Source organism: Nannobrachium achirus (assembly GCF_963921795.1).
Source record: "Nannobrachium achirus genome assembly, chromosome: 11".
NCBI classification, from domain to species: domain Eukaryota; kingdom Metazoa; phylum Chordata; class Actinopteri; order Myctophiformes; family Myctophidae; genus Nannobrachium; species Nannobrachium achirus.
The window spans coordinates 1,989,679-2,003,483 of NC_137820.1; the positions used below are offsets into that span (position 1 = coordinate 1,989,679).

General features: G+C 41.4%; 2 protein-coding genes across 2 annotated transcripts in view; both read left to right on the top strand.

Moving 5' to 3' along the window:
• The window catches only part of LOC308293634 (anoctamin-5-like), a gene marked incomplete at both ends in the record, with an annotated part of 76,087 nt that extends 71,153 nt beyond the window's left edge, over positions 1-4,934 (top strand). Inside the window, 3 exons of the mRNA XM_080736229.1 lie at positions 2,854-2,940; positions 4,369-4,566; positions 4,742-4,934. Of these exons, the coding sequence (XP_080592355.1) occupies positions 2,854-2,940; positions 4,369-4,566; positions 4,742-4,934 (478 nt within the window). The remainder of the gene's footprint in view (positions 1-2,853; positions 2,941-4,368; positions 4,567-4,741) is intronic.
• Positions 4,935-5,030: 96 nt separating this feature from the next.
• The window catches only part of LOC308293635 (vesicular glutamate transporter 2.2-like), a gene marked incomplete at both ends in the record, with an annotated part of 35,235 nt that continues 26,460 nt past the window's right edge, over positions 5,031-13,805 (top strand). Inside the window, 4 exons of the mRNA XM_080736230.1 lie at positions 5,031-5,119; positions 7,584-7,851; positions 9,594-9,712; positions 12,793-12,907. Coding sequence (XP_080592356.1) covers positions 5,031-5,119; positions 7,584-7,851; positions 9,594-9,712; positions 12,793-12,907 — 591 coding nt within the window. The remainder of the gene's footprint in view (positions 5,120-7,583; positions 7,852-9,593; positions 9,713-12,792; positions 12,908-13,805) is intronic.

Sequence of the window (13,805 nt, forward strand, 5' to 3'; positions counted from 1 at the left end):
ATGTTCTTCTTAGATTACTTTTGCTATGCATTTGATGTATTATGTTTTCTTGCTTATTGTAAGTCGCTCTGGATTAATAGTGTCTGCTAAATGCTTAAACTGTAAACTGTATAAAGTGTACCTGCAGACCAGCGCTGGCAGACAGAGAGAGAAGCTCTCTGTCACACAGTCCACTAAATGTGATCAGAGGGCAGCACAGCAGCAGGGCAGCATCATGACAGTGTCAATACTGTCACACCTCTGTGACTGTAACCTGTTCTATTATCATTATTATTAATAATAATATTATTACTATTGCTGCCTGGAGGAGCAAACACACCACAGCTGTCCCTCACCCTCTGAACAGAGGATATCAATATCACCTCTGACATCATGGATGATTGATTTATTAAACTTTTATAACAGGAGCTCTCACTTCTCAGTGAGAGCTGAGGTGATGTTTCTACACTGAGCTATTGAAACACAACTCATACTGTGAGGACAAGAATCGCAACTCTTTAACTGTAAACATTATTGTGTGTTATTAGATCATGATATGATATGATATGATGTGATATGATATGATTATCTACACAACACTGCCTCTGTGTGACTCTACACACACACACACGCACGCACACACACACACACACACACACACACACACACACACACACACACACACACACACACACACACACACACACACACACAGAGAGAGAGAGAGAGAGAGAGAGAGAGAGAGAGAGAGAGAGAGAGAGAGAGAGAGAGAGAGAATAGACTCCTTTAATAATTGATGTGTAATTGAGTGTTAGACTCCTATAATACCTTGGGCTCTGATATCCACATGTTGGTCTTTAGATGTTGCTTCTCTCTGTGATTTCAGCTCATTCTGAACGCAACACGTTAAAGATGAATTTACTCCAGATGAATTTACTCCATATAAATATGTATTTACTCATATATCGCATGTGCCGTTCCTTATTGGCTCACCGACACAAGACAGCTTATAAATCAATTCTTGACCAGCGACACCGCTGTGCATAAATGAGGCTTCATACCGTTCATACCGTTCATACCGTTCAGACCGTTCAGACGCTGAAACGTGTCTGTTTGAACGTCCCTTTGAAATAAATTAAAATTAAACAATAGTAGCCTAACCCACCAGGTCTCAACATGTGGTCCGGGGCCTCCGGGCGACCACCAGGGGTCCGAAACGGACCTTTGCAGCCAGGTCTGTAACTCTGAGAGCAGGGGCTGCAACGCTGCATAGTAGAGGGTGGGGTACTGGCAAGCTATAGGCTAGTGGAATTAACACCGAGGATTGTTTTACAGTAGCGTACATTGCGTCCCATACATTTAAATACATTACGTCAGAGAGGGGTCCTGCAGGCCATTAAAATACACAACAATCTGGGGGTCCTCCTTGACATTTGTAAAGGTTTAGAATCAGAGATTGTTTAACCGCTCTCTCCTGATCCTCCTGGCCGGCTGTGAGCTCCACAGAGCGGCAGCAGGAACAGAGACACCCCGGCGAGGGGAGCAGATACTGGACTGACTGTGTCTCAGTCACAGACCACTGACTGGACAAATAGCTCTGGTCCAGAGCGTTCAGGACCAGGAATAAAGGGCTCCACTTCAGTAGAAATAAACTAAACTACTTCACTAGTACTCACTCACTACTCACCTAAACAAAGGCTGTTTAGCGGTGGGAAAGCTCCCAGCAGTCAGCACCTCATGCACCCACCGCAGACACACAACCCAGAAATAAGAACGCTCAACTCCCCGTTCAAACCTTTTCTTATCAAGGTACATTATTTACCCTGCATTTGAGCCACGGACCACCGTTTGATGACGTTTTATAGCCTCTCAGACCCAAAACCTTGAATATAGTCATCGTTAGATTTGTGTCCACATGTCCATGCTGTATTGATGTTGGTGGCACATGTTGGACTAGGAGAGATGACCGGCAAAACGGTGATACAAATATCTTAATGTTTAACAATAATGTAATTCTCGAGAGCTTAAAATGAAACCAAATGGACCCGTTGGTTTCATTTTACGCTCTCAAGAGTTAAAGATCTATATAATAAGGGTCCATTTGGTTAGCAACTTTCCATCATTGAGCTGGGGACCACCTGGAACCCCCTCCTCAAGGACCACCGGGGGTCCCCGGACCACTGGTTGAGAACACAGACACACAGACAGGTGGCTGTTGAGTGTCGCTGGCCGTGGTGCTGAATGAATGAAAGAAGGATCACCGCCCGGTCAGACAGGTGGAGGTTATAGAACAGTGTCGCTGTCCATGGTCCTGAATGGACCCACCAGGTTAGTAGTGTTCATAAGAACAGGTGGAGGTTATAGAACAGTGTCGCTCTCCATGGTCCTGAATGGACCCACCGCAGGTTAGTTGTGTTCATATAACTTCATAAGAACAGGTGGAGGTTAGAATGGTGTCGCTGGCCGTGGTCCTGAATCCACCATCCTCTGTCTGTCTCTACCCCCACCCTGATGAATCCTCCATCCATTTTCAATTCAAAGCAGCTTTATTGGCATGAGAAAACATACGTTTACATTGTCAAAGCATGTGTCACAAATAAAATAAAAACTGTTGAAAACAGGGAACATAATAGGCTACAGCATACAATTGGAGCAGGGGGCACAGCATTGTTTAAACAGAGCTTTATCTCGCATTGTGTCATTACAGGGTATAAAGCTTTTGGAACGAATACCATTATTGTTGCCCCCTCAATACGATTTAAATCAATGGTTTGTAGTCCTTAGGGTTGTAGTCCATTATCTAGCCTTTCTTTTATCACAACAGTTCACACATCGTGCTGCTGTTCTGTGTTCACATTGTTGTGTTTCTCCCAGGAGGGATTCTTCCTCTCTAACCCCACCCACCCACCCAGCCCCCACCCAGCCCCCACCCAGCCCATCCACACCTCCGACCAGTGTAAAGTAACTGAGTATATTTACTTAAGTACTGTACTTAAGTACAGTTTTGAGGTATGTTATACTTTACTTGAGTATTTCCAATTTTCAATACTTTTACTACATTTATTTGACAACTTTAGTTACTGATATAAATTATAATAAAATATATACCACTTTAGCCCTATTTTATGCCTTGGTTATTTGAACATAGCAATATAAAATGGCTATGTGATCTACAAGCTCACAACGCGTCGCATCGCGACGTGTTGTGAGCTTGTATATAGGCTATTTTTACTTTTCCTACTTTAAGTACATTTTGATGCCAACACTTTCATACTTTTACGTCTTTTACTCAAGTAGCCTACATTTTGAATTCCAGACCATTACTTGTAACAGAGTATTTCTATATTGTAGTATTGATACTTTTACTTAAGTAAAATGTGTGAGTAATTCTACACCGGTGGAATCCTCTGTCTCTCTAACCCCACCCTCATAAATCCTCCATCCATTTTCAATTTCAATTCAAAGGAGCTTTATTGGCATGAGAAAACATACGTTTACGTTGTCAAAGCATGTGTCATAAATAACATAAAAATCAAACCTTGGTTCGAAGTGGAGCGGTGAATTTGAGCAGTTCCAGGTCTATGTTTTTGATTCTATGTGTTCTAAATCTATGAATTCTGTCCTAGATCTATAATGCAGTGATGTTGCTAGCTTTTTAATGTGTCATGCTGTTGTGTGTGTGTGTGTGTGTGTGTGTGGGGGGGGGGGGGTTAGTGTTGGTGCGTGCGCGTGTGTGTGTGTGTGTGCGTTTGTGTAGTGAGTGTGGGTGGGGGGGTGTGTGTGTGTGTGTGTCATGCTGTTGTGTGTGTGTGGGGGGGGGGGGGGTGAGTGTTGCTGCGTGAGTGTGGGTGGGGGGGGGTGTCATGATGTTGTGTGTGTGTGTGTGTGTGTGGGGGGGGGGGGGGGGGTGAGTGTTGCTGCGTGTGTGTGTGTGTGCGTGCGTGCGTGCGTGCGTGGTGTGTGTGTGTGTGTGTGGGGGGGGGGGGGGGGGGGTGAGTGTTGCTGCATGTGTGTGTGTGTGTGTGTGTGTGTGTGTGTATGTGTGCCTGCCTGCACAACAGCGCCCCTCCTTTAACTTGTGTGGCCACTCAAGGTATTGCCAGGCTACAGACATAGCCACCCAGAGACATAGCCACCCACGGACATACCTGTCTATTGGGAGCGCTTTCACCGCTCCAAAAACAGTTGAAAATGGGGAACGTATACATTCCCCATTGATTGTGTCATTTCATATAGCTTTTGGAACAAATAGCAAATTCCCTCTCAATACGATTTAAGAAAAAAATCAAACTCAGTTTTAACATGCCTTGATGGTAATCCAAGGTTTGTAGTCCTTATGGTGGTTGTATTCCATTCACAGATCGCACATTGTTGTATTTCTCCCAGTAGGGATCAGGCTATGGGAGTTGTTCCCTCCACCGCTCTAACCCCACCCAGCCAGCAGATGCTCACCTCCGATAAGAAGGAGGAACCAAATGAACCCCCAGCAGCAGCAGCAGGTCTCTATGCGTCCCTTTATGACTGCTCTGGGCTGTGGGTGAATCTGTCCCCATCTCCCGCGGCATTCTCCCGCGGCATTCTCCCGCGGTATTCCGACGGCTGTCCTGATGTCAGTGTGGTGGCGGGACCATTATTATTAATCACTCCTTCTTGAATAATCGATTACTTATTTTTGTCCTTTCTTTAGTCGTTCTGCTGTTAGGCTACGCGCACCGTGCTCTGGGTCTGGTTGTTATAAATAACATGGCTCTGCGTGGATCAGCGTCGATGCGCAGGACCAGAGAGGACTTCTTGGACTTGATGTGTTTGGGGAGCGAGGAAGAAGACTGACTCCATCTCTCCTCCATCTATTCCTCCACCTCTTCTACACCGTCTCCTCCTGCTCTGAATCACCGCTGCTGAGCAGAAGCTCCATCCATTCCAGGACCAACACCCAGGACTATAATGCTCCTTAACGCTGCTCCTCCTTTCACTATCACTTCATCCTAGGGTTTTTACAATAGTAATAATAATCGTAATAATAATTATTATATTATAATAATTTAAGAATCATGGATCCAGCAGGGAAGGAGAGATCTTTTCCTCCGACCAAGGAGGGATTAAAGAACCTGGCAGGGAAGGCCCTGGGGAAACTGCACAGGTAACCATGTTTAATACAACATAATATTATAATATTAATATATGAATGGATGAGTTCTGTTGATGCCTGTCTGTACACTGTAGAGATGATGATACGTTCATATCGAGAGGAGGGATTGGTGTTAACAAGAACCTAGAGATAAATCACCTGTCATGAGATGTACGTGTTTAGTCCTTTAATTCCACGGAAAACCAATCATGGAAAAATCACATTTCATCTTAAATGAATTCCAGACAGAAAGAGAGGAGAGAATGAAACGACATGACGAAGGGGAGAAGAATATATTTAAGGATGAGATTATTTCCCAGGAGGGTCAGATTATTCAGCTCCTCTCAGCTGGAGGGTTTTTTCTTTAATAATTAAACAGAGTCGTGACACGAGCTGGGGGGGAGGAGAGGATATGAGATATGATATCTGTTACCTTATGGATATGAATAGCTTTATGATCGATCAGATAACGGTCTACACTACACTGTTTACTGTACAGGAGATGAGAATTATAACATAACAGATGTTTATAGAATTACAAAAAATAAAACCGTCAGTTTCATTCATGATAGCATGGTTGTTTAATACTAATCATCTTTATCCATATTTCAATATAGTTCTTATTTATTTATTTATTTATTAGAAATATATATTTTTTACATTATAAACCGAAGATCAAAGGAAAATGCCCCGTTGCCAGATGGGGGGAAAATAAATACAAATTCATAATTCATCTGAAAAGAAAAGGGGGAAAAAAATGAAAAAAAGGGAGACATTTTCGAGATCTTGAAATGCTAAATCTGTCTTTATTGTCGCAGTTAAAATATCTTTGGTCTTCGATGTAAAAAAAATAATATGTATCCTGTAAAAAAGAAGAAAAAACGTGACAAAGCAACGAAAGAGGAGGAGAAATGAAAAGGTTTGGGTTTGAATGTGGAGGCCTTGAGGAGGAAGGAGGCCTGGTTTCTCTCCTCTATTTAACATCACACCATTAATACCATTAATACCAGGAATATCACAGCAGCAGCACTGCTTAGGAGCTGCTTTCTGAAGGCAACGAACGAACGAACGAATGAATGAATGAATGAATGAATGAATGAATGAAATAACAGTCAGAGCAACACAGAACAGAAGAAGAAATGCTGCAATGCGGTTTGAAGGTCATTTAGTGTTCATTAGCCAGCGAACATTCTGCTCTTTACACAAAGAAAATAACAATCTGGGAAAAACACAACGAAATACAAAGACTGAAAACCACTTAGAAATGAAATAATGCAGTATTTATGAATGAATGGACAGAAACACACACAACTCCTCTTTACAATACATAAACCCGTTGGGACACAGAGGTGTGAAGAAGAGAGGAACATCATTAGGACATTATTTGATTTTATTAATAATCTGATTTTATTCCAACGAAAGAAATGATCTCTGCATTCGTGTCTCTCTGGGTTCCCTGTCAAATCTATTAAATATTTAAACATCACTTGGTTTATAGAGTTAAATAGCCTGTTTGCTTTTTATGTGTATTGACCTGTCTATAAAAACGACTCAGTTAATTTAACAAGGTTTAGGCCTACACGGGAACCAAATGGACCCTGCTAGACCCAAGTGCATCCTATGCATTTAACACCATAGAGTCACGATGCATCGTAGAAAACGCCCAACCGTCCTAAATCGACCATTAATTAATTTGCGGTTGGGGTCCATTTGGTTCCCTATATTTACACACGCTCACGGTGAGCGTGTGTCTGTCTGTCTGTCTGTCTGTCTGTCTGTCTGTCTGTCTGTCTGTCTGTCTGTCTGTGGTTCTCAACCAGTGGTCCGGGGACCACCGGTGGTCCCTGTGGAGGGGGTGGTTCCCATAAAGCTATAAATGACGGAGAGTTGTCTGATAACCAGAGAGATCAACTCTTGACGCTCTCACGATTTATTATTTTGTTAAACATTAAGATGTATTTTTGATCAACATTTGCCAGTCATCTCATCTCTCTCCAATAAACAGTGGTGTAAAGTAACTAAGTAGATTTACTTAAGTACTGTAGGCATAGGCCTATACTTCCATTTTCGAGGTATTTGTATTCCACTTGAATATTTCCAGTTTCCACAACATCTCGGATCCAAATATTGTGTTTTTACTCCACTACATTTTTATTTGAACACTAGTTACAAGTTACTTTGCAGATATAAATTATAATATTATAAAACATACATAAACCACTGTAACCCTGGGTATTAAACAAAATAGCCGATCTACATGCTCACAACGTGTCGCATCGCGACGCCTTGTGAGCTTGTAGATCTGCTACTTTCAAACATTTTGTACATTTACTTATGGCACGCTACATCTGATGGCAATACTTTTGAATTCCAGTATAACAGAGTATTTCTATATTGCAGCCTTGATACTTTTACTTTAGTACTTTTCCCACCCCTGCCTATAAAGATATTTAATTTTATTTAATTCCTCTTGCAGGAGGCTGGAGCGGCGGCAGCAGGGAGTGGAGGGGGGAGAGGTGTTGGAGCTGACCGAGGATGGTCGCCCCCAGGCCGGCCTGGCGGAGCGCAAAGCCCCGCTGTGTGACTGCACGTGCTTCGGTGCTCCGCGCCGCTACATCATAGCCATGCTGAGCGGCATGGGATTCTGCATCTCCTTCGGCATCCGCTGCAACCTGGGCGTGGCCATAGTCAGCATGGTCAACAACCACACCGTGCACGAGGGGGGAAGGATAGTCATTAAGGAGGTGAGATTAATGATGAAATCACATGATTTAAAATGAAATCACATGATTTAAAATGGAATCACATGAATTTAAATTAAATCTACATCAACAACTACACCGTGCATGAGGGAGGCAGGATATTCATTAAGGAGGTGAGATTAATGATGAAATCACATGATTTAAAATGAAATCACATGAATTTAAATGAAATCTATGATTTGAATGATTCATGAGATTACATTAATTTAAATTAAATTACATGAATTTAAACGAAATCCTCACCATTAAAGAGGCAAGATTTATTCATGAAATCACATGAATTTAAATGAAATCTAATGGAAATCACAAGCCAACAACCAACCACATGCTGCACGAGAAAAGCAAGCAATTTGAGATTTATTAATGATGAAATCATGTCAAAGAAATGGTAAAATCACATGAAATTAAAATGAAATCTAATGAAACGGAAATCACGGCCAACAACACCATTGGTGATGAGAAAGTCAAGATCATGATCATTAAAGAGGTGAGGTTAATGAAATAAAAAAATCGCACCTAGTGTGAAGTGAGCAGTGCTATTTATGAGCGGGAACATTCTTTGAGAAGCGGACATAGCCAGATGTTGGAGCTTAGCTCCTTCCAGGAGCAGCACTCAAAAAAGAATCAAAATAAATGAAATCATATCAACACCAAGGCAACATCAAAGAGCTGGAATTAAAATCAATTAAAATCAATTAAATCAAATCAGAATGTCAAGATCACCATCAAAGAGGTGAAATCAAATCAAGTGAAATCATTGTAACCACCTCATGTGGTTCTCAAAGTGGGGTCCGGGGACCCCCTGGGGGGGTTATTGACATGGTTCCAGGGGGACCCCCTGGGGTGGTTATTGACATGGTTCCAGGGGGTCCCCAGCTAAATTGCTTGTTATTTGCTTTAAACCATAGACCGTAATGACCTGGCATGCTGTCTAAATATACATTTTAACCTTGGCGTAAGACTGCAAGGTCGTTGAGGCTACAGGACAAGTGCTATCAGCAAGTCCATGACATGAACACTGAACAGGCTTAAACCCTAAAAAACTTAAGAAAAGGTCTGTCTGTCATACCATACGAACATGCGAGGTGTCATGAGTCATGACACATCTGATTTATTCAAATTATTCACATCAATAGTTTCCATTGCATGGAAGTTTAAAAGGAGGTCATTTTAAGCTTAAAATGTTGATAAAATAACCATAATCATTTGTGTCCAGATGCAACAATTGCCCTTGTAGAGTTGATCATGTATTGTCTGTTCTTACAAAAAGCCCAGTTTAACTGAGTATAGAGTTAATGTAATATATTCTCCATTCTAACAGAAAGTATAGAGTTAATGTAATATATTCTCCATTCTAACAGAAAGTATAGAGTTAATGTAATGTGTTCTCCATTCTAACAGAAAGCCCAGTTCAACTGGGACCCAGAGACTGATAGAGTTAATATAATGTGTGTTCTGTGTTCTAACAGAAAGCCCAGTTTAACAGTGTATTGTCTTTAACAGAAAGCCCAGTTCAACAGTGTATTGTCTTTAACAGAAAGCCCAGTTCAACTGGGACCCAGAGACTGATAGAGTTAATATAATGTTTATTCTCTCTAACAGAAAGCCCAGTTTAACTGAGTATAGAGTTAATATAATGTTTATTCTCTCTAACAGAAAGCCCAGTTTAACTGGGACCCTGAGACTGATAGAGTTAATATAATGTGTGTTCTGTGTTCTAACAGAAAGCCCAGTTCAACTGGGACCCTGAGACGGTGGGGATGATTCATGGATCCTTCTTCTGGGGTTACATCGTCACCCAGATCCCTGGAGGGTACATCTCATCACGCCTGGCAGCTAACAGGTTAATACTGCTTCTACTCAATCTATACTCTATACTGGCAGCTAACAGGTTAATACTGCTTCTACTCAATGTATACTCTATACTGGCAGCTAACAGGTTAATACCGCTTCTACTCAATGTATACTCTATACTGGCAGCTAACAGGTTAATACTGCTTCTACTCAATGTATACTCTATACTGGCAGCTAACAGGTTAATACTGCTTCTACTCAATCTATACTCTATACTGGCAGCTAACAGGTTAATACTGCTTCTACTCAATGTATACTCTATACTGGCAGCTAACAGGTTAATACCGCTTCTACTCAATGTATACTCTATACTGGCAGCTAACAGGTTAATACTGCTTCTACTCAATGTATACTCTATACTGGCAGCTAACAGGTTAATACTGCTTCTACTCAATCTATACTCTATACTGGCAGCTAACAGGTTAATACTGCTTCTACTCAATGTATACTCTATACTGGCAGCTAACAGGTTAATACTGCTTCTACTCAATCTATACTCTATACTGGCAGCTAACAGGTTAATACTGCTTCTACTCAATGTATACTCTATACTGGCAGCTAACAGGTTAATACCGCTTCTACTCAATGTATATTCTATACTGGCAGCTAACAGGTTAATACCGCTTCTACTCAATCTATACTCTATACTGGCAGCTAACAGGTTAATACCGCGAAGCCTCTACTCTATGCATTTCTACATTTATCTTCTACAGGCATTTAAACACTAGAACAGACCATATTCACCGGGCGGCCATGTTTGCATTTTGCATTGAAACACCAGGGTGGAATTTCATTAAATGAATGCCAAGATGGCAAGATGTGAAAATGATCTATTTTTATCTGTAGTCTGTTTTTGCTGGCATGACGCTTTCCTAAAGAGCAATGCTTCACTTGTTTGACAAGGATGTATGGGCTGCTATAAATAGAGCTTAAACCAGGATTAGTCCTGTATATTATAGTCCAGACATATATATTATAAATGGCCCCATTTCCACTGTAGGGCCAACCCAGAACTAGAACCAGAACTTTCCAGAACCTGTGAAGTTCTGGGACCAAGTTCTGCTTTCCATAGAACCAGAACTAACTGGGAAGGTCCAGAATCTAGACCAGCAGCTCTGCTGGCCCCGCCCATAGGTTCCCAGAACTCTAGTTTAGTTCTACCTCAGGAGCAGGACCTAACGAAGGTTCCAGGAACCTCGTCTGGAACCGGGCCGTATGCAATGGAAACAAAACCAGAACAAAAAAAGAAATAAAATAGGTTCAGGTTCTTGAAAGTACTGGTTCCACCTTGCAGTGGAAAAGGGGCTAAGGTGATATGTTTGAAGGTTACAATAAATATAGTTTATATTGTTCAGTAACAAGTGCTGTCAGATCATCCAATCAACGAGGAGAGGTCAGAGAATCAATTTATCAGTTCCATTGTATTTGTTCTCCTCCTTCCAATCATGTCTCCTGTATGACTTCCCTCCCCTCTCCTGGTTGGTGGAAATTGGTATCCCGAACCCCAAAACGTATTTTCTGTTTACTAAAATAATACAGCACTGTAAAGAGATAACAAAAAACAATCAGTTTATACATTGTTACATTCATACAGATGTATGATGTAAGCATCATGTATGTATCATAATGTATCATAATGTATCATAATGTATCATGTATCATGTATGATGTAAGCATCATGTATGTATCATAATGTATCATAATGTATCATAATGTATCATAATGTATCGTGTATGTATCATAATGTATCATAATGTATCATAATGTATCATAATGTATCGTGTATGTATCATAATGTATCATAATGTATCATAATGTATCATAATGTATCATAATGTATCGTGTATGTATCATAATGTATCATAATGTATCATAATGTATCATAATGTATCATAATGTATCATAATGTATGCAGATTTCATTCCCATTTCTATGTGTGTCAGTGTAAGGTTCCACAGAGGCTGGCCGACCCATATGATGTGTTGGATGGAGTGTGTGTGTGTGTGTGTGTGTGTGTGTGTGTGTGTGTGTGTGTGCGTGCGTGCGTGCGTGCGTGCGTGCGTGCGTGCGTGCGCGCGTGCGTGCGCGCGTGTGCGTGTGTGCGTGTGCGTGTGTGTGTGTGTGTGTGTGTGTGTGTGTGTGTGCGTGTGTGCGTGTGCGTGTGTGTGTGTGCATGGTGTGATGGATGGTTGTAGGTGTGACTGGTGTCCTGTGGGAGCCCCGCCCCTCCTCTGGGAGCTCCGCCCCTCATGTTAATGAGCTCCCCTGAGACCTAGCATGTCTAATCCTTTAGCCTTGCTACCATGGCAACCACCATACCAACCACCATACCATACCAACCACCACACAGCTACTAGACCTGTGAAGGATCATACAACCACCACACCATACCAACCACCACACAGCTACTAGACCTGTGAAGGATCATGTCAACTATACGCTACACCACTGGTTCTCAATCTTTTCAGGACGCAAGCCTCAAAATAATCATATTTTAACTGGGGACCCCCCCTACTCTGATGAGCACTAAGAGTTGAGGCATTACATTTTGTATAACACGGTTCTATTGTGAAAATAGCAGATCTATATGCTGACAGCATGGTGATCGGCTAGGCTTAAGGCATTAACCAAAAAGTCCACAAGTCAACTCAGTCGACTTCATTACACAAGTCGACTCCCACCAGGGAAAGTCAAAGTCGAAAAAAAAACCCCAACTAAAAACATATTTTTTCATCATTATTTTTGCTCCATGTGTACATGTACATGTAACCGTAGGATTGATTATTGTCAAGGAAAGAATGATTCTCTCCTTTTCCAACTGTGTTTTTTCAATGGAATTGAGCACAAGGTTCGGCTTTTGTCCCCCCGTTCACACAGTGTGATGACGTCATCAAACAATAAAGTCGACTTCAACTCAACAATTTACTGAGTCGAGTCGACTTCCAAAAATCACAAGTCGTTGATGCCCTAGTGTGTATGTGTGTGTATATGTGTATGTGTGTATGCCCTATGACCTACATGTGTTTGTTTTAACATCCACTGTCTCTCTCTCTATGCTGACGACCGCAGGGTGTTCGGAGCGGCCATCTTCCTCACCTCCATCTTCAACATGTTCATCCCCTCCGCCGCCCGGACGCACTACGGATGTGTCATCTTCGTCCGGATCCTGCAAGGTCTCGTCGAGGTAAAGAACTAAAATCCTACGTCCGTTTCACACCTGAGCAAGCGTTCAACCTTTATTTACTTCTCAGAGAACAGACTGAGGGATGGTCCCTCTTCTTCAGCAGTGCCAAGATTACAATTACAATTGTACTGTACTGCATTTCAATTGTATTGACTATACTTGTACTGTTCTCCATTTGTTTCTAATAAAATAATCAATCAATCAAACTACAGTTCAAAAAACAAAACAACAATATGCAAAAAAGATAATATAGAACATGTAAATGACTAGAATGACATGATCAACAAAAAGGGACGGGTCAATATATTCAAAGACTTGCTCAAATTGTCATGATTTTTCCAAAATAGCAGATCTACAAGCTCGCATCGCTGCACTCGGTGCCGTGCTGTGAGCTTGTATATCTGCTATTTTTCAATAGTTAAAGCATGAAATAATGGTTAAAGTGGTTCTAATGTATTGCGTTGCAGTCTCATTGTTCTCTGTCTCTGGAGGGAGAGATGGATGTCTGTTGTAGCTTAAAGTAATTCATTCATTCATGAACCTGAGGTCGATTCCTCGAATGCCCTCCAGTTCTTCTCACTCTCAACATGTTTCACAAATGTTACAATTTATAATTTACAATTTAAGCATTTAGCAGACGCTCTTAATCCATAGCAACTTACAATAAGCAAAGGTAATACATCAATACATCAACATCAATACATAGTAGGATAATCTAAACAAAAAGGAAAGAAAAACAGCTAGACCAAGCACAGTAAAACATTTATCAAATTGTTCTAAAATATCAGATGTACAAGCTTGTACATCTGCTATTTCTTTGAGCGTGTTAATCGCTCCTACAGCTGTCTTTGTCTGTTTGTCCTGCATTTGTCTTTTTGTACATACTGTATGTGCTGAT